General features: G+C 49.6%; 2 protein-coding genes across 3 annotated transcripts in view; one reads left to right on the top strand and one right to left on the bottom strand.

The window, feature by feature from the left end:
* Window positions 1-25140, top strand: part of pcxa (pyruvate carboxylase a) — a 54536-nt gene extending 29396 nt beyond the window's left edge. For both annotated transcript variants that reach the window (XM_084698860.1, XM_084698861.1), the window contains exons 11-21: window positions 11028-11172; window positions 11662-11751; window positions 12002-12223; window positions 13293-13449; window positions 14378-14618; window positions 15747-15996; window positions 19357-19601; window positions 20493-20672; window positions 21955-22203; window positions 22484-22624; window positions 22874-25140. In XM_084698860.1, coding sequence (XP_084554986.1) covers window positions 11028-11172; window positions 11662-11751; window positions 12002-12223; window positions 13293-13449; window positions 14378-14618; window positions 15747-15996; window positions 19357-19601; window positions 20493-20672; window positions 21955-22203; window positions 22484-22624; window positions 22874-23125 — 2172 coding nt within the window. In that variant the 3' untranslated portion in view covers window positions 23126-25140. The remainder of the gene's footprint in view (window positions 1-11027; window positions 11173-11661; window positions 11752-12001; window positions 12224-13292; window positions 13450-14377; window positions 14619-15746; window positions 15997-19356; window positions 19602-20492; window positions 20673-21954; window positions 22204-22483; window positions 22625-22873) is intronic.
* lrfn4a (leucine rich repeat and fibronectin type III domain containing 4a) lies at window positions 352-5352 on the bottom strand. The gene is made up of 2 exons (XM_084698862.1): window positions 3716-5352; window positions 352-1450 (listed from the first exon to the last, which is right to left on the bottom strand). Exons 1-2 carry the CDS (start codon window positions 5350-5352, stop codon window positions 352-354), a joined length of 2736 nt encoding a protein of 911 aa, XP_084554988.1.

Raw genomic sequence — 25140 nt, 5'->3', positions numbered from 1 at the left:
ACAGAAGTCTCAGCTTGTTACCCCTTCCCCAATGATGTTTTTCAGGGCCACAACCAGTAAAGTAGTCTTTGGAGCACATTCACAGTCTTGCACACTTTGTCCAGTTTTCGCCTTCAACCTGTTCTCTGTGTAAATATCTGCTGCTTCCATGAGTCATCAGGTGCCATGCGTGCAGCGTTGGCAACCATCCGTCAGCAACCATCCGTCGTCCTGCAAACCAAACGTTCTCCTCTCAGATCTCTTCCCCCCCCCCTCCCTCCAAATATATCCCATCTGTCATTCCAAACACACACGGACACGTGTCCTCTCTAATCGTGTTCAGTTTCCGGGTCTTTCCGGCCCCGCGTCCCTTCACACGACGCTCTCCTCCAGGCCTCCAGGGTTGGCCTTGGAGTTGGAGTTGGAGTTGGAGTTGGAGTTGGAGGTGTTGTACTCGTGCAGGTACTTGTGCGCGAGGCCCTGTGTCGGCGCCTCGCTGCCCGCGCTGCTGGTCGTGGAGGCGCACTGGACCAGCATGCCTTGCAGCGACTGGCTCCGCCGGTTCCAGATCATGCTCAGCCTCTTAGCGTAGCCGTAGCAGGTGGTGGTGGTCGTGGCGGTGATGTCGCCCACGTCGAAGGAGCTGCTGCGCGTGGGGCGCAGGGTCGGCCTCCAGTCCGTCACGTCGCCGTGTCCAGAGGTCTCTGATCCCAGACTGTAGCGGGAGCCCAGCATCTTATCCAGGTCTGGCTCCCCCTCCTCGCGGTGGCGCGCCTTCCGTCCGCCCGGCTGCCTGAGGGCCTTGTGGGCCCGGGGGTTGGGCAATGTGTGGGACATGTTCTCTGGGGTGTAGTACAGCGTCAGTCTCTCCCTCTCGGGGGTGAAGGGAGGGAATTTCTTCTTCTCCCTCACCGCCACCTCCAGCCCGCTGCCCTCCACGCCGCCGCCGCCCTGCTCCGCCTCGGCCCTGTCCGTCTTGGGCAGAGTCCGGCTGCGGCTCTTGACCTGCGGTTTGGGAGGCGTGGCTTTGGCCTGCTGGCTCAACATCCCGTTGGGAAGCGCCACCATCATCACACCCCCGTTCCCGTTGGTCTGGGCGTAGACGTCCACGCCGCCTTTGGCGGCCAGGAAGTCGTCGTCGTCGCCGCCGCGGTGACCGCCGGGGTACTGGCCATCGTCCTGGCAGTCCCCGCAGACGCGGTGCCTCACCATCATGGCGACGGTGAACACCAGCAGGGTCACCACGATCACGCCGCCCACCATCACGGTCAGCGTGCCGCCCAGGAAGTGAGCCTGCAGCGAGCGGCACTCGGCGTAGTCCTCCTTGGTGCTGAACTGCGTGCAGCCCAGCACCATGGTGGTGGAAAGCGAGGCCAGGCCGTCGTCAAAGATGGCCAGGACACACAGGCTGTAGTCGGCCCCCGACACCAGGTTCTTCAGCAGGAAGGTGGTGCTGGTCGGAGGCAGGATCCTAGCAGGGGAGCAGGGAGGGGGGACGACGGAGGGAGGGGGGGGGACAGAGGGAGATAGAGGGGAAAGGGCGGGAGAGAGAGAGGGGAGAGTGATGAGTCATTTGCTGAACAGCGAAACAGGATATCTTCGACTGAACAGGAGCAGGAGATGAATCCAGTGAAATGCAATCGGCTGCAGAGCAGCTCCTGAGTACTAATGACTATTATGTGCTGCCAGAGGGGGAGACTGATGGAGTAGAGGTATTGGCGCTGCTCTGCTGTTGTTCAGATGCCCCAGTCAATAATCATTTGCAGCAGAGGGGCAGTAGTAAGTGGGCATTGAGGGATATTCAGGAATGCAGACTCGACAAGCGCCTTATTTATTGAATGTTTTTCGTCTTTTTTTATTTTTAAACGTGTCGTGCCAAGTGATGAGGTATTCAAGACAACTCTAAGGCAATGACGCATCGCCTTTAACTGTCTGTTTGCCAAGCCTTTAACTGTCTGTCTGCCAGGCCTTTAACTGTCTGTCTGCCAGGCCTTTAACTGTCTGTCTGCCAGCCTTAAACTGTCTAACCTCTTTGATCAACTGGGACAGACAAACAGACAGACAGACCTTATTGATGCTACTGGTGCTGACTCAGGGGAATCCCGTGTAGTACAAACGTAAATGAAAATGTTTTCCTGAAAGGCTCTGAACCAGGATTTTCCAGGTGTTTACCGCGGATGCATACCAGCGAGCTCTTGGGAGGAAGACCTTGAGCACTTTCTAATATGGTCCGTGCTTGCAGTTAACCTTCCCTTCGCCCTTGCTGCCTCGCTGCCTTGCCTCCCTCATCCCTCTTGATGCTCAGCTCCCTGAGTTCCTGACTTCCCAGTGTCTCAGGGCTTTGTTGCTTTGCGGGCTTTACTCCATGTAGAGGCGCTCGCTAATGACAATGAGAAGTGGAGGCTCTGTTTGGAACATTAACTCGGGACGTGCAAGCTATTATCTCCATGGGGTTTGTTAAATATTCCGTTGGGATTATGAATTATAAGCCCTATTGAAGCCCCATCTTAAATGCGCTCCATGCGCACATTAGTCACTGGAGAAGAATCAGGGATTGTATTGGTGCGTGTTGGTTGTCTGTCGTAGGGCCAGGGGGTAAGAGCCCCGTCTTGTGTGTGACGTGTGGGTTCAGGTAGATCTGCCGGGTCTTTGCAGGGAGACCTGGAGCTCGGTGCTGAGGTGGGAGGAGAGGACAGAGGCTGCTGTTTGGAACACTGACCGGCCTCACCCGCCCTCCCTCCTTCCCTCCCGCCTGCATCCTGCCTGGGCATCACGTTAATGCCTTAATTCATTTCCCTGAATCTCCTCCCCTGTGCCTCCTCGCCCCCCCCCTTCCTCCTCCACCTCCTCCCCCGGTTGTGCTTGTCTACACCCGCAGCCTAGATTCTAGGCTAGCGAGAGAGTCGATTTGAACAAATGTAGGCTAGCTTTTTTTCTGATGTCTTATTTGATGCCGACTGTAGATTTGCAATGCGGTGTTGGAGAGAGAGAGAGGCGAAGAAAGAGAGATAGAGGTGGGGAGCGTTCCCTGCTGGGAAATTGAACATTGAGAGTTTGTTCTTGCTCATTTTAAAAGAACTGAGTTTTGTGTGTGGGCGTGTGTGTGCATGTTTTAATACGTCCCGAAACAGATCTGTCTCGACGCGTCTTGCAGCGGGAGATGGTGTTTCATAACCCCTGCATCTGCATTACTGTTCACCATCCCTCGTAGCTCTGGCTTTGGAGTCGAGTCCTCCTCGCTCCCTAGACTCTCTCTCTCCCTATTTATCTCCATTTCAGTCAGAGGGATAGGATGTGACACTGTCCCCATCTCTGCAGCCCGGCTTCCTTAAAGGAGTTCATCCTGGTGTCCCCTGAGCCTTGAAACCCTCTCATCCAGTTAGCCGGTCTCTCCACACATCTCTCTATAAATACACCCCCCCCCCCCTCTCTGGGATACCTCTGGAGTCGCTTTGGTGCCTCTGCCAGGTAACGTGTTGTGTTAATCACTCTTGATCTGGAGCTCTAGAGCACTGCTGTAAAGCTGTTTGTTGTTGTTTGTTGCTGCAGTAGTGTGTTTTGTTCGGTTCACTGTACTGGGGTATTGGTAGAGTGTTTGTCGACGGATCAAGGGATTGCCCATTCAAATCCTCTGACCCCTCTTACGTCAGTTTGGAGAAATCAAAGAATGGCTAAATGAATACATTAAAAACAAAACCATAACGAAGCGTTGTGTCGTCTGCCAGGTGAGGCCTACCTGTAGACCAGAGCGTCGTCGGCGGTGCAGTTGTACTGGATCTGGTACATCCACACTAGGTAGGGGCCGGACGCTCGGCCCAAGTGCCAGCGCACCTGGGCCGAGGTGGCGGTCACCCCCAGCACCCCCACCAAACGCTCGCTGGCACCGCTCTCGCCGTCCGCCCTCTCTTCGCTCTCGCCCTCGCCGCTGGCGTTCCTGACGGTCACCACACCTCCTCCCCCCCCCGCCTTCCCGAGTCGGCCCTCCCTCCCGCTGGTGATGTCGGAGGAGCCGGGGTCTCCCCGGGGGTGGGTCAGCGGCACCGTGTTGTTGCCGCGGTGCGGGAGGGGGATGATCTTGAGGTCCACCAGCGCCGTGGCCTCGCCGGCGGCGTTGATGGCGATGCAGGTGTATGTGCCGTCGTCGCGAGCGCGCGTCACCAGCACGTCCAGCGTGCCGTTGTAGTACGAGCGCACGCGGCTGGAGTTGGCCACGATGCGGTCGTCGGGGGAGATCCAGTGCAGGACGGGCTCGGGGTCGCCGATGGCGCGGCACCGCAGCGTGGCCCGCTGGCCCTCCAGCACCCACAGCTTGTTGGAGTGGCGGGTGATGAGCGGAGGCTCACAGGTGAACTCCTCCTCGGGGATGGACCAGAAGTAGCGGCCGGCCAGGTGCGCCGGCGTGGCGCACGTCTCCATGTCGTCTCCGCGGACCAGCCGCCGCAGCCAGAGCAGCTCGCAGTTGCAGTGCAGCGGGTTCCCCCCGAAGCTCAGGCTGATGAAGGCGTTGTAAGGGGTGGGGCTGACCACGCCCGTCTGGGAGCGGGAGAACAGGGGGTCGGGCGGCAGCGTCTGCAGGCGGTTGGAGGTCATGTCGAGGCGCGCCAGCTTGTAGAGCTCCCCGAAGGAGCCCTCGGCGACGTGGTCGATGAGGTTGTGGTCGAGGTTGAGCGTGTGCAGGCTGGCCATGCTCTGGATGGCCTCCCAGGGCACCTTGCGCAGGTTGTTGTAGGACAGGTCCAGGTCCTCCAGCGTGGGGAGGAAGTCGTCGAACGCCGCCGGCGACACGAAGGTCAGCTGGTTGCTGTTGATGATGAGGTGCTGCAGGTTGAGCAGGCCGGCCAGGTCGCGCGGCCCCACCGCCGTCAGACGGTTGGTGTCCAGGTGCAGCGAGCGGAGGCTCTCCAGGTCGGCGAACGCCATGGGCCGCACCGTGTGGATGGTGTTCCTGGACAGCGTCAGCTCAACCAGGCCCGTCATGTTGGCAAAGTCCACCTTCCCCACCTCCAGGATGAAGTTGTCCGCCAGCCGCAGTTCCACCGTCCTCCGGTCGATGTCCGGCGGCACGAACAGCAGACCTTTGTTGACGCACAGCGTGCTCAGGGACTCGGACAGGTTCCGGCAGACGCAGTGGATGGGACAGATGGACACCACGCCCCAGGTCTCCCCCGCTGAGACCCCCGGGCTCTGGAACAGCACCACCCAGGAACAGGTCACCACAGCCAGCCACACGGCCGAGCGCGGGGCCTGGGGGCGGGCCGACGGGGGCCTCAGAGGGGGTTGGAGGGCGTTCCACGGGGAGGGGGTGTAGAACGGGGCGGGAGGTGGTGGGTGTGGAGCGTGAGAGGACCGGTGTCGGGGGTTGGGTTTAGGCATTGTTGAGACGGTTGTTCATGAACCTGTGGAGGAACAAATCGTAGGATTAGCGTTGCTATATTTATTGTGAGTATGAGTATCTATTCATTTTGTCTGGGGAGAAAAAAAAAGAAAGCAAGCAAGAAATCCTAAAATGTGTGGATCTGGTGCAGTAACTTGGCAGAGCAGTCACAAGATGTTGGTGTCAACATCTTGGCACCGGTGTTGGTGCACCAGATGTGAGCAGGATCCGAGGTGAGGGAACAGACAGGATATGATGTCGGCCCCAGGCCAGGGCTGCTCTGGCAGGACCGTGTTGACTGGCTGTGACGCAGTGGCCGAGACTGCTCAGTGTCAGTTCACTGAGCCCCTCCGCTTGTTCTCACCATCTCTGCTGCCACAAGACTGATTGGCCCATTAACCTGATGCATTACCCTGTGTGTATGTGTGTCTGTATTGTGTGTGTGTGTGTGTGTGTGTGTGTCTGTGTGTGTGTGTGTGTGTGTGTGTGTGTGTGTGTGTGTGTGTGTGTGTGTGTGTGTGTGTGTGTGTGTGTGTGTGTGTGTGTGTGTGTGTGTGTGTGTGTGTGTGTGTGTGTGTGTGTGTGTGTGTGTGTGTCTGAATGTGTGTTAATCCACTCGCACCACTCCAGTGAACACTCATGAACACGTTTTATCTAATGAGAAGAAATGACATGGGCTTGAGCTCCGGTGTAGAGAGGTCTGGCTCCTAAACGAAGCAGAATAAGGGCTGTGGTGTGACTGAGGCTTCAGGTCGTTGTGTACAAATGGACCTTGAACGCCCCGGATTGTTTGACTTCCATTACGGGGCGATGATGATGATTAATGTGACTGTGTCACGCGTCGTCAGCATTGCTGCGTCTCACCGGGTTTTGGAATATTCAATTTGTGCTCGTTTGAGCCTTATGTAAGGCTTCTGCTGTCACGCTCTCCCAGTATGGTGTGTGTTGGGGGGGGGGGGCATGTGTTTGGTGTGTGTGTGTGTGTGATCTGTGTGTGGTGTGATTTGTGTGTGTGTGTGTGAGGTGGTGCGTGTGTCAGAGAATGAGAATAGATGATGAAGGGCCCAGAAGGAGACTAATGATACAGCCTATAAATACCCAGACGATTACAGCTTAGGAACTGGGTTTGTGCAAACGCAGGGTCCCGACGTGCAGACTATCTGACAGCCACAGTGTATGAGCGTGTATGGGTGTGCTTTATAGGACTGCATGATGGATGATGTCTTATAAAACAAGAAACAAACCATGCAGCCTATGGAGATGACCTGCACTGTGCCAGAGAAGGAGGAGTGATGGAGTGATGGATGTTGACAGTTGGTGACCACCATCTGTCTGGGTGGATGGGAGGGAGGACTCTGAGAGGGCTGGAATTACAGGTGTGTGTGTGTGTGTGCTCTGGAAGTAAAAGATGTCAAGGCTGTGAACTGGATGGTAATGATTGACTCTCCTAATCCAAGGCTTCTGGGTGCCATGTTGCTGTCATGATGTTGCGGAGTCCTGGAGTGATCTCCTCACAACACAAGCCCTCCCTCTCCCTTTGTTGCCATCCATCCCTTTCAAACCCCAACATTACCAAGCTGACAGGACCAGCAGTTTTCTGCTTTTATTTCCCTATTCCGATTGTTATTCTTTTCAGGTTTTATCATACTTGATGACTATTTTAGGCTTTATCGTCCCTCTCTGCGTGATTCCCTCTGTGCTGTTGCTAGGTGAGTTTTCTAAATCCACAATATGAGCAGTCCACAGACCAGCCAAGAGACAAAAGGATAGTTATTTAATTTGTCACAAAACTAAACATAATCAGCCTGCACCTTATTGTGCACTGTCAAGTCTACAGTAAAACAAACCTCCTTTTGAAACTAGACAAATGAAGACTGTCAACTTACTTAAGTTGCTTGGGTGTCTGCTGAGAAATCCACATCTATTGATTCTTCGTGATAACTGGAGCATGAATTGAAATAATCCAATTTAGTTTTTCAAGCATGAGCCCTAAGGATACACAGACGGGGCTCGCTTCTTCCCCAGAAGGATGAAAGGTTTGCAACATTTCTGTCGTCTCCTCATCGGCTCATCTTCACCCCTCCGTTCGTCCTTTCACCAGTTCCCCTGACTTGGAGGGTCCTCTCCTCGGATTGCGTGTCCGCCCCGCGTCTCATCTCTTTATCCCGGAGTTATCTGTATTCCGCCCCTTCCCTCCCCGCCCGTCGAGTCTGTCCTCAGAGCAGAACACTGAGGCTCTGCGACTTCCCAGAGTCTGTGTTATCTGTGTTAGAGCAGCGCTCAAGTCCTCTCTGCCCCCCCTCCCTCACCCTCTCCCGTCTCTGCCCCTCTCCTCTTGACTGGCCGCCGCCGTCCCTCCCGCGGAGGGAAGAGTTGCAACCCTCCCTTCTCACTCACCGGCTCCCCCCGCTAGTCCGCTCCTCCTGCTGACCAGGGCTGAGGAGAGGGAAGAGGCTCTCTGCGTCTGATTTCGATGACCTACACCGACGGCATGTTTCACCCCTGGCGCCCGAGCTCGCTCTCAACTCAATCAGCCGCTTGTTTTGACGCACGTCTCCTCCTCCAGCATCCCTGTGCAGCACGAGTCGTGATTTGTGGCTTTTGGTGCAGGGAGAGCGAGCGTGTGTGTGTCTGTGTGTGCGAGAGAGAGATGGGGAGATGCAGAGTGAGACTGCAATGTGTATGCTACTGAGAAGAGAGGGAGAGAGGAGAGGGAGGGGAGTGGAAGAGAGAGAGAGAGAGAGCCCGAAGCAGTCCTGCCTTTCAGTAGCGGCGGAGAGGAGTGGAAATGAAACGGAGGCAGCGAAGAAAAGAAAATGAGCATTCAGGACGGGTTGAGATGAGAAGCTGAAGGGTGTGAAGGTGTAGGAGGGTTTGGAGGTGGCAGTGTCTCCGGCATAACATTCCTACTACATTATCATTATTGTAATGATCATCATCATCATCTGCCAAGCAGCCGAACCACAGGGACTCACTTCCTTTTCCGCCTCTGGGTTCAAAGCGACACGCTGGTTCCTGCGCCCCAAGGGGCGCTGCCACGGCGCTGGGGGGGGGGTTCTGGGGGAGCAGGCTTCCGTCGCCCTCCGTGTCGCCATTGTGCGTGACATCAAGGACGCCCTGCGACCAGGTGGAGGACGAGTGGAGCACTGTGCTAAGACGTCTGGAATTAGACTCCACTGTCATAACGACAACGTGTTCCTTTGACAGAGGCTTTTATCCAAAGCAAAGTATAGAGGGGACCTCCTGAGAGGCAGTCAAATGGTCTACCACTAAGAAATACAGTCCCCCACCAGGCCTATTAAAAGTCAATTGCCATCCACAATTTCTTTAAAAGTCTTGAAATTACTTAGTATTAATTATTTAGCGTCTGATAAAGGGGGCAACTTGATCCTAATGAGGTGGGAACCTCGATTTAGCACAGTAGGAAGATGTTTGGTTATTCAGCGGTCTTGGGAGTGATGGTGAGTGTTTACATGCTTGCTTGCAGTGCTGCTCTAATGCTGCTTTAAGGCTTTTCAATCTTAAGCGAAAACACCAGGTAACCGAGCCACTAAGCAATGGACTTATAGAGACAGCTTTGGACCCCGTATGATTGAAATGAAGGCTGGTACAGGTTCAAGCCCGCTGTAGTGTAGAGCGGGATTTGAGGCGTATGTTTCACCCTTGAGTATACGTGAAGACGAGATGACAGAGAGAGGGGGGAGGGGGGGAGGGAGGGGGGGGGGGACCAGTCCTCTCCTCTGTCCCCCCCCCTGGGTTCTCCTCATTCCTCTGTTTCTCCAGCGTGTGTTTTGGTTAGCAGAGTGACTCACCCTCAGCCAGACCCAAACTCTAGGCTATATATAGAGGACTGTGTACAGGCATGCTTCACTGTGGAGCTTATGACAGGAACAGGCTTGTAGTCTCTGAGTCGTTCACTGTCCAGCAACGCTCGCACGCTTTAAATCCACCTTTACTGGATTCTATCATAAATGGAGCCCTATTCATTATTGTATCGTGGCGTCTTATGCTTATATATAAAATTAAGAATCATGTTTTATGTGCTACACATTGCTAATTTGCGGTATTTACGCTTTGTATGTCTCAAGACTTGTCCAGGAGCTGCTGTGTGCGTATGAGTATCCATGCTTGTGCCGTGCCGACAAGTTATCTGAGCCGGAGCGAGACGATGGCATTGTGTCCAGCCATTCAGGATGGACAAAAGCAGCAATGTGGGCAATGACAGAGAAGCAGAATCTATTCAGCCCAGTGGATCTGAACAGCGTTTTACAGACTGGGTCTGTTTTTTAGTGGGCTTGGCCGCTTTAGCAGCGCTATCAGAACTCATGCCAGTGGACAAATTGGGTGATATTTCAAAACAAATGACCTTGGCTTTTATTTAATTAATTTTCACCTCTCTTCTTCTTTTTACTTAATCATGAAAGGCTAATTTGGAACAAGTGTCCTGGATGCATAATTGATCATTGGACTTCAACAGCAGACTTTAATCACATCCCAGTTGCTTTGTGCTCAAACATTTATTATTTTAATTTGTTTTCCCTCTTCTGACGCCCACTTGATGCAGTCATTATAAAATTGGTGTTTTCATAAAACTGGGTTAGCTAGTGCTGGTGGTGAGGTTTCCACCCTGAAATGATCACCTGCTTCCAGCTCGGAAGGGCTAGTAGAGACAGACTAGTAAAGTAAGGTGTCCTAGAAAATATTCTGCTCCGCCCCTCCATCTCTCTGCACTGGAACATGGTTAGAAAAGGTTGAAACAGGAAGATAAATCACTCCCCATGCTAGCCCAGTGTCCCTCTGCACACTGTCACACTGCGTCGACGCTGTACAGCGCTTCCAACACGATTTCTAATTAATCAACTTCAAGGGGGAAAAAAAAAGAATGTCATTTTTACCAAATCTGACAATCAAAAGAGAAAATCATTTTGTTATCTGATTTTTGTTCTTTGTATCGAACATTGGCTCCATTAGACCTGCAGATTGTGTGCGGAATGTATAGCAATCTGGGTCAGCACTCTAGTGCTTTGAAATGCTGCTTGAAAATGTATGGATTGACCATGAAATGGGGATGGACTAAGGGCGTTGGAACGCGAGCAGAACATTCACCCACTCATCTCCATCTCTCTGTCACACACACACACCCTCTCACACGCACACACTCTCTCTCTCTCTCTCTCTCTCCCTCTGTGTGTTCCTTCCCTCGTCCTCCTTCTCTCATTTCTTGGCGCTTCCACTCAGCTGTTTCTGCGCAGCTCCTCTGCCCCCCAGGGCACCTGAGACAGATGTGTTAGCACGTCTCGGGGAGTGTGCAGGGCATATGTAGGGGGATTAGCCCCATCCCCAGAATTGTTTTGCCCAGTGATTTGAGGGTGTTCTCTGCCTTGTGCAGGGCTCTGATACCGCTCACACAGAATGGAAGCATGGTGTGTGTGATAGTGGTATTATCGAGCGCTGGGAGACATTGATTTGGTATTGGTCAGGGAACAACGACCTCACACAACCCTCAAAGACCATTTGCACTTCAGCTTTTGGTTTGATCTGTCCCCTGTGTCACAGATCACACACAACTACTTAAGCATAATCCCTCCATCCTCCCTCCCTTCCGCTTTCCTTCCTCCCTCCCTCCCTTCCTCCATCCACACTCATTTCTTCCATCTCTTCTTTGTCTACACAGACCAACATCCCCTTTCTCCAGAACGTTCTGAACAACGACCAGTTCCTGTACGGCACGGTCGACACCCAGTTCATAGACGAGAACCAGGACCTCTTCAACCTCAAACCTGTCCAGAACCGAGCCCAGAAGCTGCTGCACTTTCTGGGTAACGAGGTTCTCCCACCTCCTCTGTCTAAGCCTGGTGCTTCTGCGAGAAAGACTGTTGGAGTGGAAGATAATTTTGCTAGTCCTTTTATTAAAGGTTATTTTTTACACAGCACAATATCGGATCTCGTTGGTATTTACCCCATCATTTGCAGCTAATGATCTTGACTCATTGAACAATTACAATATCCCTCCCTACATTCAGAGGTGAGATAATTAACGGAATTCACGCTTGGCAGGAACCACACACCTGCTGCCATAAAAGCTCTAGAATTTTCCAGCCCTCAAAGTTGTACTTCTTGATGTTGTGCTCTTGTTACTGACATGTTGGTACACAATAGATTCCTTTTTAGTCAAGCAATTTGTCAAAACGTTCGTGGAGCACTCTCGTGCATAGTGCGGCTCCCTAATGGCTGACGATTATGAAGGAGCTATTTAGAGACGCTTTGGGATAATGGATTCCAGGCATGACTTCTGCTCCTCTTCCCAGGTCACGTCATGGTGAACGGTCCCACCACGCCGATCCCGGTCAAGGCCAAGCCGTCATCCATCGACCCTGTGGTTCCTCCCGTCCCACTGGGTAACCCGCCAACCAGCAAACAACCTCTTAGTACCATCCATTTAAAAACCATTTGTCTTTGAGATATTATTAGCGTTGTGGCTGAGATGTGGTTATTGTTGCACCGTGCCTGGTAAATACAGCCCATTTCGTTGATTTGTGTGTCGCTCTAGATGGAGGTGTTTGCTGAATTGTAAAATGGAAATGTTTTGCCTTGAAAAACGAGCAACTGGCAGAGTTTTGACGTGGTCTGTTTGTTTCGAACTCCCAGGAGAGCCTCCTGTGGGTTTCCGTGAAGTGCTGCTGCGGGAGGGTCCCGAGGGCTTTGCCAAGGCGGTGCGTGCCCACCAGGGCCTCCTGCTCATGGACACCACCTTCAGAGACGCCCACCAGTCTCTCCTGGCCACCCGCGTGCGCACCCACGACCTCAAACAAATCGCCCCCTTCGTGGCTCACAACTTCAACAACCTCTTCAGCTTGGAGAACTGGGGAGGTGAGGAGATGCATTCAGTAAACCATGCAGTTAATACACATGCAATAAGTATGTGTCTCTCTTTGTGTCTTTCTCTCTCTCTCTCTTTGTCTCTGAGTGGATCTCTGTGGTCTCTTTCGCCATGTTGGGTTTCGGAAGGTTGCAGAGTGGGAAGGTCGCGTAGATCGAGCTGCCTGGTTAAGTAGAAATGTGACACGGCCCAAGGGCTAGTCTCACATTGTTCAGCAGTGCGAGTTATTCTGGGGAACTCAGGAGGGCTCTCTGCCTCGGTCTCAGAAGAAAGCAGGAGGACGTGCTTGAGGTAGATGAGAGATGACTGCCAGCTCATCTCAAAGTAAAAACGGATAGCAAACTGCTTTTCTACCTCTGTTGCTAAGTGATGTGTCAGATCCGTGTCAGAGTTTTTGTCAAAGCTCCTTTTGTCTGCCTGCCTTTCGCTCACGACCTTTCCTTGCCCTGTCTTGTCAAGCTTTGTGTGGAAGTCACATTTGATATGTCATAGGAGCGGGTAATGAGAACACTTGTTTCCCAAACAGGAAAAGAGAAGAATTGGATGTTGTGTGAACGGTTCTGGTCTTATATCTTGTTCAGTTGTGTGACTGCTTTATCTAGTGAAGGGTACAAGTTCAATTGATAGAAAATATTTAAGACTTTTCTGTTAAACGGAAAACATTTGTCTGGTTAACGTTGATATATTTTCCCATAAATCTCCCATTCATGTGACAAAAATCACAATCAAGTCTGAACTTGATTTATACACATTTTGTGACCCCCCCCAAGTGTGCTGTATATGCAAATTAGCCAATTAATAATTGTCAAATGTGCCCACTAAATAATTACACCATATGTACTGTGGATTGATTGAAAACATACTATGCTAGCTTGAATAGTGCCTTTTCAAGCACAGTCCCTACTATAAATTCCATTTGAGCATTCCCTACAGTATTCATGTGTAAAGTGTTCTGGATGGGAACGTCTATAAGGGGAAACTAAACAAACGACTGAAGTTGAGGTCTGTGGATTCTTCTGGTCAGTGAAGTGGCGTTGACGTTCCCTCTCCCGTATCCAGGCGCCACGTTTGACGTGGCGATGCGTTTCCTGAGCGAGTGCCCGTGGCGGCGGCTGCAGGAGCTGCGAGCGCTGATACCCAACGTTCCCTTCCAGATGCTTCTGAGGGGCGCCAACGCCGTCGGTTACACCAACTACCCCGATAACGCTGTGTTCAAGTCAGTGTCCGCACTGTGTCAGTCACACCTACACACACACACACCTACACGCACACACACACACCTACACGCACACACACACACACCAAGTTTTATCAAATGGGTTGTAAAAACTCCTTTGGACGCTTTGCCCAAAGGGACACAGAACAAGGGGATTTGAACCTGAAACCTCTTGGATCTCCAGTCAGGTGACTTTACTCTCTATAGATGGGCATAGCTCAGTGTTTAGAGCTTTTGAATACAGATCTAAGGTTTCAGTCTCTACGTCTTTAACCTACAGTATGTAAACACTGTATGGCACTTATCCACTGTGAGAAATATTGATCTAAAATGGAACATAAAATACATAACCCCCCCCCCAACATCATACTGAAGTTTGGATTAAATGGAAAGTCTGTGTGCTTCTGTCACTTGCCATGTTATTTCACTGCACAGTCAGGAATCCAGCAGAATACTTATGAGGAGATTCTCCCCTCTGAGTGATTCAAATAGTGTCACCTTTTGAAGAGTAAGGATGTTGCCTTGGTACCCAGGTACTACCAAGGGGGGAGTTTAGTGAACCAGAAATACCGGTGTTGCTTAGCAAATTGGACTTGAGTGTACTATCTATGTATTGAAGATACACATTTGTTCAGTCTGAAACTCCTTAATGCAGATTGATAGGACTTGCTTTATTTGTAATCCTTTCCCACTCAAGGATTCATCTTGATTATGCAAGCACCTCATCTAAACCCCTAATTCTGTAGTTCACCCTACCTTTAACACACTCTACAATATCTATAAAATGTATTATATTGAGTAAATAATATATATAGGGAGGGAGGGAGGACATGAGATGGAGTATATTAAATTGTGTGTATAATATACATAATTTAATATACTCCATCTCATGTCCTCAAACACCTGCCCCTCCCCCCCCCCCCCCCAGATTCTGTGAGGTGGCCAAGGAGAACGGCATGGACATTTTCCGGGTGTTCGACTCTCTGAACTACCTGCCCAACATGATCCTGGGCATGGAGGCTGCGGGGGCGGCTGGGGGCGTGGTGGAGGCCTCCATATCCTACACAGGAGATGTGTCTGACCCCATGAGACAGAAGTACTCCCTGGAGTACTACCTGAACCTGGCGGACGAACTGGTCAAGGCCGGGACACACATACTGGCTATCAAGGTAGGGACACAAGGTTGGGACATGCATGATGACCATGAATGCTTGTGACACACATATTGGTTCAAGGTAGGACCACACCAGACAGTGCTGGATCAAGGTAGGACCACACCAGACAGTGCTGGATCAAGGTAGGAACACACCAGACAGTGCTGGATCAAGGTAGGAACACACCAGACAGTGCTGGATCAAGGTAGGACCACACCAGACAGTGCTGGATCAAGGTAGGACCACACCAGACAGTGCTGGATCAAGGTAGGACCACACCAGACAGTGCTGGATCAAGGTAGGAACACACCAGACAGTGCTGGATCAAGGTAGGACCACACCAGACAGTGCTGGATCAAGGTAGGACCACACCAGACAGTGCTGGATCAAGGTAGGACCACACCAGACAGTGCTGGATCAAGGTAGGAACACACCAGACAGTGCTGGATCAAGGTAGGACCACACCAGACAGTGCTGGATCAAGGTAGGAACACACCAGACAGTGCTGGATCAAGGTAGGACCACACCAGACAGTGCTGGATCAAGGTAGGACCACACCAGACAGTGCTGGATCAAGGTAGGACCACACCAGACAGTGCTGGATCAAGGTAGGACCACACCAGACAGTGCTGGATCAAGGTAGGACCACACCAGACAGTGCTGGATCAAGGTTGGACCACACCAGACAGTGCTGGATCAAGGTAGGAACACACCAGACAGTGCTGGATCAAGGTAGGACCACACCAGACAGTGCTGGATCAAGGTAGGACCACACCAGACAGTGCTGGATCAAGGTAGGACCACACCAGACAGTGCTGGATCAAGGTAGGAACACACCAGACAGTGCTGGATCAAGGTAGGAACACACCAGACAGTGCTGGATCAAGGTAGGACCACAGACCGTGCCGGATCCAGGAAGTGACACATTTTTCTCCCCTTCAGCTCCACTCAGCCGTGTTATCTCTGCTGCACACATGTTCTGCTTGTCACTGTGACTGGGGATGATGAATGAGCCACGGATCCTGTCATTGAATGTCACTGTCCTCTCCCCCCTTTTCCCTCCCCCACCCTCGTGCTCTCCAACCCACCTCCCGCATTCCACCCATCCTGCCCCCAACCTCCCTCCTCCTCCCTCCTCTCCAGGACATGGCAGGGCTCCTGAAACCAGAGTCCAGCCGGTTGCTGATTGGAGCTTTGAGGGACCGCTTCCCCGAGATGCCCATCCACGTCCACACGCACGACACGGCCGGCGCAGGCGTGGCGGCCATGTTGGCGTGCGCAGAAGCCGGGGCGGACGTGGTGGACGTGGCGGTGGACTCCATGGCGGGGATGACCTCACAGCCAAGCATGGGGGCGCTGGTGGCCTGCACTAAGGGGACCAAACAGAACACAGGTGAGCCCCACACACCTGACACTACACAGGGGAGCTGAGCTTCTACTTGAGGACCAATCAAAACACAGGGGAGCTGAGCTTCTACTTGAGGACCAATCAAAACACAGGGGAGCTGTAGGCCATTCGCTAAGGGCTGATTTGTGGGTGTTTGGGCATAGCCCTCTGTGACACTGCTAAATAGGGCAAAAATAAGAAAATGTGATTTGACCACCAGCGCTGGGTTATATACAACAGCAGGTTGGGAAAGGAAACTGTGAAAAACACGTCAGCGGTTTCTTCGCTGAATTAATTGGCTGAATTACTCTCGCACACAGAGGGATGTGTTTTGGAGTGGGACTGTCTGGAATGGACTGAAATCCCAGGCAGTTGAATAATGCTGGTCTTTAAACGCTCACTCATTATGCCTGGTCTCCAGAGCTCAGAGATGGAGGGATGAACCGTCAGCAATAAAATAAGCAACACAACGGAGAACACATGGGAAGTGGTTTAGAAATGAAGCATGTCTGAGGTTTTTTGCCAAGATGAGATGGCAAGAACAAGACAGAGGGAGCGAAGGAGAGGCAGAGAGAGATGGAGAGAGAGAGAGATGGAGAGAGAGAGAGATGGAGAGAGAGAGAGATGGAGAGAGAGAGAGATGGAGAGAGAGAGAGATGGAGAGAGAGAGAGAGAGAGATGGAGAGAGAGAGAGAGAGATGGAGAGAGAGATGGAGAGAGAGATGGAGAGAGAGATGGAGAGAGAGATGGAGAGAGAGATGGAGAGAGAGATGGAGAGAGAGATGGAGAGAGAGATGGAGAGAGAGATGGAGAGAGAGAGAGAGAGAGAGATGAGAGAGAGAGAGAGAGAGAGATGGGGAGAGATGGGGAGAGAGAGAGAGATGGGGAGAGAGAGAGAGATGGGGAGAGAGAGAGAGATGGGGAGAGAGAGAGAGATGGGGAGAGAGAGAGAGATGGGGAGAGAGAGAGATGGAGAGAGAGAGAGATGGAGAGAGAGAGAGATGGAGAGAGGGAGAGAGATATGTAGAGAGACAGGGGAGAAGTAGAGACAGACCGATGTGGAGAGGGAGAGGTAGAAGTAGAGAGCATACCAGAAAAAAGAATAGGGTGGAGAGACAGGGAGAAACCGGCGAGAGACGGGGAGAGAAGGGGTGCAGGGAAGGTCACCTATAGACATGATTTCTCCACTCACAAACCACTCGGTGACCTTTCTTTAATTGAGACGTTAAGGCATCAACTGAGCAGGCTTAACCTCCTCTAATGACCTGACCTGCCCGCCTCTGCCGCCTCGCCCCCTCCCTCCCCCAGGCAGGCGGGAGGGCGTTCTGCTGCCTCCAGGTTGCTAAGGTAACTGGCGTGTGAGGCCTGACGTGGAAGCCCCCGTGTTCAGCCAGCCGGCCAGCGCCCGATATCTGTTCGCTGCCAGAAACGGCACAGGCTGAGAGAGGGAAGATTCCGTGTTATGAGTCAACATGAGAGGTCTGTCTCAGTGTGCAAATATGGTCCATACCCCTATAGGATACGTTAACGTTGGTTGTAAATGGAATTCAAACTCTCTATAACTTTTTTATAGAAAAATAATTCCCACAAAACAACGCCGAATGTCGTGCCCAACTTGTACACGCAATGCAACACTTGGCCTCTCTTAAGACAGCCCGTCATCACAAAAGCAACCAGGCACTACCTTATTCCTTGTGATGCGATTGGGTACACCGGATAATGAATGATGTCATAAACGCATTCTTAAATATTTACTGGGTCAAAAGAATCCAATTTCTACAAGATCAAACGATAATTTAATATCTCTTTGTTCCGTACACAACAAATGACACTTAATTGCTTTTGAAAAGCCCTTAAGAACTCGTTTTGAGTAGAGGGCAAGAGGGTGAATTAATTAGCTTGACGAGTTGCATCTGATTAGAAATTACCTGGACATGTATCAGCATATAAACAACAAAATAGTGTTCCTCCGCAGTTACCAAGCAGCTAATTTCAAATACATGTTCACTTTAACCTGCCTACTTTGCAAGGAAATCGAGCATGTAACGCTGAATTACTGAACGCTGAAGACAGTTTTTGGTCTACATCTGTACCTTCAAACATATTTATTTAAATTACTTCTGCACCTAGTTGTTTGGACAAAATGGAAACCCGAGGTGCACTGTTTATCGGTATACTTCTGAACCCAACCCTGTTATTTTACTGCGCTTTTGGAAATCCAGCAGAATAATTGTGAGGACTCCATTGTGTTCTTGGCCCTAACCTTTTTGAAGATGTTGAAAAGTTTCCCTTTAAATATAGTTGTTGAGGAAGGACTGTTGTGTTGTATGTGTAGTTAAAAACAAAATTGTACGACTCGAGTGGTTAGCGGTGGAGCGGCTGGACTGGATTCCTCATGTCTCTTATTGTTCATTTAATGGCTCAACTCATCTAGCTTTTGTAGGAGGCTGTTGCCTTGGTACCCAGGTACTACTAATGGGAAGTTATGGAAACAAGAAATGTCATCGTTGTTTAGCAGTGTCCTTGAATGTATCTGTAAAAACTATTTGTTCAGTATAAAACACATTATTGCAGCTTTATAAATCTTTCTTTCTTTGTAATCCTTTCCGACACATGGACTCATCTTGATTATGTAAACTAGAAAACCCCAATGTGAGATTCAGCCCATCCACAAGACAGTATAGCAAGGTTTTGTAGCCCATGTTAATGTCCAGGTTTCTGCAAACCTAATAACAATAATAATGTAATAAACAAGCCATTGGGTGTGTGGATGAAGCCCATGCTACCACTGTGCTTCTCTCTGTGTCGTCAAAACTGATTTTATTTTAGCACCTGATCTAGTCTGATTTATTAAAAAAAGTAGTTTTTCTTACCTGCTACTAGGGAGTTCTTTCAATGTTTTCTCCATCTCAAGCCAATTCTTTTTCACTTGACAGTTAATACCTTTTGAGCTTTTTAGTCCTTCAATCCATACTTCTTAGCACTCTGCATCAGCAGAGTTCCCTGAGCCAAGATCCCTTATTCTCCTCCATGATGATTGTAGATCATACTTAAGACGGCTGCAGCCTTGGGTGACTTTGTCCATCGGCCTGTCAGCGTCTGTCCGTCTCAGAAACAGACTCTGAAACAGTTTGTCCGTCTGTCTGTCTCTCAGAGCCGCAGACAGGGAATCTGTCTGTCTCTCTGTCTGTGTCTGTCTGTCTGTCTGTCAACTTCAACTGACGACAAACAGATGAATACAAAGACTTGAGTAAACACGTCTTTCGCCGACTCCCACACCGCCGATGTTAAACACAAATCCACGCTATGCGCTAGCAGCTACGTCTGAGCCCGTACTCTTCCCCCCCCCCTCCGTCCTTCTGTCAGGCATTCCTCTGGAGAAGGTGTTTGACTACAGCGAGTACTGGGAGGTCGCTCGCGGCCTCTACGCACCTTTCGACTGCACGGCCACCATGAAGTCTGGAAACGCAGACGTTTATGAGAACGAAATCCCAGGAGGCCAGTACACCAACCTGCACTTCCAGGCTCACAGCATGGGCCTGGGACACAAGTTCAAGGAGGTGAAGAAGGCCTACACCGAGGGGAACAAGTTGCTCGGTGACCTCATCAAGGTGAGACAACCCTCTACTTTTCACTTCCTGTATGACGTAGCAAAATACTGTGTTTGTTTCAACGTGTTTTTTTCCCCCTCTAGTCTGATCTGATAGTCAGATTAATAGTGTGTAAGAGAGTCAAATCTTATTGAAGTGAATTATTAAAGGCCCATTTATTCTGCTGTGCTCCTCATTCTTCCCTCCAGAGCATACATGCGGGTCTCAGTTTTGTATCCAAAAATTGAATCAAAAGAGGAGAGGACTAAGTTTGAAGGGAGTAGAGCTGCTAATCTCACTACTTTCTGTCTGGGCCCAGAGTCAGACCAGCTGAGGAGCTTTGAGCAGAGGAGCTTTGAGCAAAGCTTATCTGTTCTGTTCCTTTACGCTTCTCTCTGATCTCTCCAATCAATTGCATCTTCTAGCTTTTGGTCTCGCCTAGATGGTTTTCATTTCCTACAGCTTAATTAAATGATCAGAGATAGTCGAGTTTGTGTTCCTCTTCCCTTTCTCCTGCTCTGTTTTCCCCGCGCTGTCTAATATTGCCCATATCACAGGCTTGGTGAATCGGTATCGGCGTTTCTTCAATAGACGACACACACCCTACTGTTGTCACTATCAGCTTCTTTCTCTCCATTCAGTCTTTCTTGTTGTTGTGGCATCTCGCTGTCTTACGGTGACATGAACTTTCTCTCTCTACTCCCCTCTCTTTCTGTCCATTCCACCCTCGCTTTCTCAACCCTTCTCTTCACACCTTTTTTTCTCTCTCTCATATCACTCATGTCTCTCTCCTCTCCTGACTCCTGCTTTGGTTCTCAGCAGTTGGAATGTTTCGATAGGTGAAAACGGAGTATGACGCTTGCGTGGTAGCATCAGTTTCAAAACTCCTGTGTCCCCCCCCCCCCTCCCCAGGTGACCCCCTCCTCAAAGATCGTGGGGGACCTGGCCCAGTTCATGGTGCAGAACTCTCTGACGCGGGCGGAAGTGGAGGAGCGTGCAGACGAGCTGTCCTTCCCGCTGTCAGTGGTCGAGTTCTTGCAAGGACATATCGGCATTCCTCATGGAGGCTTCCCAGAGCCCTTCCGTTCCAAGGTAATGCTAACGAGCCAAGCTAACTCAAACGAGCCTCTCTTAATTCTAATAAGCCACGCTAATTTCATCCAGCCACGCTAATTGCTAACAAGCTAATGCTAATGCGCTAACGCTAACAAGTCACACCCAACGGTCCATGCTAACAAGCCCGCCAACACCCGACATTCCACGCTTTCGCTAACAAGTCTTTCCAGGGCGGCCATGCTAATGCGCCACACCATCGCTAACAAGCCAGAATAACGCGCTGGTGGTGTCCCAGCAGAGAACAGGTACTGTACAGTCGGCCTAATGTTCCCTCCGGCGTGTTCCCTCTCATCTCGCCGTGTTATTGGACATTCCGCATTTCCTTTTACCCACGCTACTAATGCTTTCCATTGAACTGCTGTGATTTACAATCAGCAATCTCTCAAAGAGCAGCTTTTAGTAATCAATAGCCTGCCCTTGGGGGGGGGGGGGGGGGGTGTGTATCGTATTGAATTGAGTGACTATGGATGACCGTCTGCTCTCCGCTAGTATTATAGTGAACCTCAATAGAGATTGTTATTTTCCACAGTATTAAAAGATCATTAGCTCACTGCTATATATATGGATTAAACATTCAGAGTGCATTTATGTGTACCTTTTATGAGGTCATTCAGGAGAGCAGGGGAACAAAAGCATTTTATATTTCCTACTCAAGTTCTGCTGAAATGAAAAAACGTGTTTGTTTGAAATGCTTGTGTCTGTACGATCCCTCGTGATACACTGCACTTATTTCTCGTGTAAAAAAAAAAGATGTCACCGCTAGTCTTGCTCAGAGAGCATCTGCCTGCATGAATTACCCCAAAGTATTTCCTTCAGAAGATCAATTGTTTTCTAGGACAAATGTAGGCCTTACATGGCCGTTACACAATGCAGCTCCCCCTCGTGCTTTGTTCGGCTCTGGACGCACGATGGCACTTGTGTAATTTATTTTGCAGATCAGTTCAAAATAAATGGGCCATCTGCTTAGCATACATCATATACAACAAAGGAGCACTACAGCTATTACCAAGCAGCAATTTCTCATTTCCGACAGAGATGTGCAGCATTATCTCTGTTCATTATTACGGTCCTGTTTGCTTGGTGGGTTCAAACACTTGGTGATAGCCTCTGGTATTTTGTACATATTTTCAAGGGCTTGCTTTGAAGTCAGAAAAACCCGATCTGTCTGAACTGATTAACTTCTAATTACAGACGATCTGACTAGTCATGCTGATATAGCACTCTCTGTTGGTTATCTGACTGGTTTCCCCCCCACCAGGTGCTCAAGTCTCTGCCCCGCGTGGAGGGCAGACCAGGCGCCTCTTTACCCCCCATGGATTTCCAGGCCCTGGAGAAACGGTTGCGAGAGGCGCACGGTGATGACATCACTCCCGAGGACGTGATGTCAGCGGCCATGTACCCAAAGGTGTTTCAGGAGTTCAAGGAGTTCACCACCACCTTCGGACCGGTGGACTGTCTGAACACTCGCCTGTTCCTCGACGGGCCCAAGATCGCTGAGGAATTCGAGGTCTGTAGCGTGATCGCCGATGTCATGGTTTACTTATAATGACACATAAGTTAAGTTTCCTTGGAGTATCTTAATGAATCCAACTATTTAATTTCAAAAACAAAAACCATGATCTCTGTTGTCGCGATATATCCATAATAACAACACATTCATTCGACAAAAACATTTTAAACATGTTTATTGTGTATTTGTCAGCGCCTTCTTGACCTGCAGTCAGGTGCTGAACCACTGCGTTATAACTTGTCATTTCCTGATCATCTCCTCTTCCTGTTTGACTCAGGTGGAGCTGGAAAGGGGGAAGACCCTCCACATCAAGGCTCTGGCCCTGGGAGATCTCAACAAGGCTGGCCAGAGGGAGGTGTTCTTCGAGCTTAATGGCCAGCTGAGGTCTGTCCTGGTCAAGGATACGGTGGCCATGAAGGTACATCCAGAGCGCCAGACTAGCCACTTCCTGTTTTGTTGAATGTGTGTGTTCGTACGTCATATCTTGTTTGTGGTCTCTCTGAACAACATCGAACGGATCCTTGCTGCTTTTGGAGTGGATGTTTACACATGTGTGTTTATGCGTGTGTGTGTGTGCACACACGTATGTGTATGCATCTGCCATCTCGACGTTAATCACAGTAAGAATCCACGTAACGCATCCTTGTGCGCCCCCCCCCCCTCCCAGGAGATGCACTTCCACCCCAAGGCCCTGAAGGACGTGCGCGGGCAGGTGGGCGCGCCCATGCCAGGCAAGGTGGTGGAGGTGAAGGTGCAGCAGGGCCAGAAGGTGGAGAAGGGCCAGCCTCTCTGCGTGCTAAGCGCCATGAAGATGGAGACGGTGGTCAACTCTCCCCTCACGGGCACCGTGGCTAAGGTGTACGTCTCCACAGATAGCAACCTGGAGGGAGACGACCTCATCCTGGAGATAACAGAGTGAGAGGAGGTGGTGGAGGAGGAGAAGGAGGTGGTGGAGGAGGAGGAGGAGGAGAACGAGAGGATGGAAAGAGAATGGAGAAAGAGTAAAAAAGGAGAAGAGGTTGGGATGAGAGGAAGAGAAGGAGAGGTTGGGATGAGATGGAGAGAGGAAGAGGAGAAGATGGGATGAGACGAGGGGAGTAGGACAGGTCTGAAGGGAGCCTCTCACCCCAAGCACAAGCTCTTCTGCCCCGACCAGATGCATACACATACACACGTATCAGTTGTCCAGCTCTGTAGAGAAGAGGGAGGCAAAGGGATAGATAGATCTATTTTTGAAATTGAGAATTTGAATCAGCTGCAAAGAATAAGAATTGCTTTGTTAGTTTTGACTGTGTTGTAGTGTAGCTTATCGTCAGAGATATTTCTAATCTGTGCATTTGTATGAGCTGTAGTCCAATGTAATTATTAGGAAAAGCACAATCCTTAATCATGGCTTTAGAAGAACGCTAAATATGCAAGTTTTCTTGATTTCTAAAAAATGTCTTATTTTGTCTAAATAGTTCAACTGCAGTGGCAAATACAGTATCTTGGAAATATGTTATGCAATGACTGAAAATTAAGCAATGGCTGAGCAATTGACTTTCAGCCATTTAGTGCAATAAAATGTAATAAATGCACAGATCGAATCAGATCATAAATCAAATAATTAATTCATGTCTTACTTGCCCGTCTCCACATCTTCGACACCTGTTAGACCTGTCAAAGCGAAGACATACCTTCCTCAACACTTATAATCTGTACTCATCACTTTATATGATATCTCTGATCTAGCCTAACCTGCTTTAACACTCTCCCATAGTTAGGTCTCTTGGGGTGTTATCACACCACAAACGACTCAGTCAACTTAAACCCTGTTAATGTGTTACTATTTTTGACCAACTGCCTTGTACATAAACACATCTATATGACTTGAGATTTCCTACTATATGTGAATCGACAACATTACATGGTGGAAACCTGTACTGAAATAAAACTGGAAATATGTAGTTCTCGTAGTAATGGGGATTAACTGCACTCATCGATTCCAGCAATCAGCGGTTTCTTAATATAGTAAAGGGGATAGTTGAATGTTCTTAGTGTGGTTATTATTACCCAATGACGCCTTAGGTTAATTAGAAGAATGTTTACTGTTCAGTGTTTCAAACCTTTTTTTCTTACAACTGTCTGTGATTTCTTTGTGTTTTCTGTTGTTGCTTTCCCTTCCCTTAAATGTAAACGTGACATGTTAACAAACTAGAATTACAAGATTACAAATTTATAAAGTCCAACCGGGGCCATTTTCAGTGCAGATAATAGTGTGCTGATCCTGCTGCTCATTTCAGATATTAATGGTCATACATTCTTATCTTCTAACTGCTGTCATGGTAACATCTCATAGTGGTGGCCAACATGAGTAGGGCATTATGACGTGTAGTATTTGTGGTACAATGGGAATGGAGGACGGTCATCATGGTTATTTTTTTTGACACGCTCATTATTAAATCAAAAGCTTGTCATTTCAATCATTTGAAATCTGACATTATTTTTCACTGATTTTTTCAGTTTGCTGTGGTATACTCTAACATTTCCTCTGTGAAAAGTAGTTTTTGCTTTTGAGAGGGTTTAATGTACTTGAATGTGGGGGGGAAAAAAAGACTTAACGTTTAAGGTTGTTAACCCATTTTTAAGTGGATGGATGAAATTAGTTCTGGGAGATTGTGATGCATACAATGAAAATGAATGTCTGTGAGCTAAATATGCAGAGGTGATGTTGGCATCAACATTGGGAATTAGAGCGATGATATTAATATATATGATTAATTTAATATACATGTACACTAATGTTTGGGTGGGAATTGTCTTTGTTCATCTTTCTACAATGTTTTTTTTTCTGTCATTTTCTGAGCATTTGTCTTAACATATGCAAAAACTAATTCACCATAAAGTCATGTTCTTTGTAAAGTGAAAAATAATAAAGCATAAAGTAACAAATAA

Source organism: Hypomesus nipponensis, chromosome 5 (assembly GCF_054491055.1).
Source record: "Hypomesus nipponensis isolate SF chromosome 5, ASM5449105v1, whole genome shotgun sequence".
NCBI lineage: Eukaryota > Metazoa > Chordata > Actinopteri > Osmeriformes > Osmeridae > Hypomesus > Hypomesus nipponensis.
This window is presented reverse-complemented; position numbering and strand designations above follow the sequence as displayed.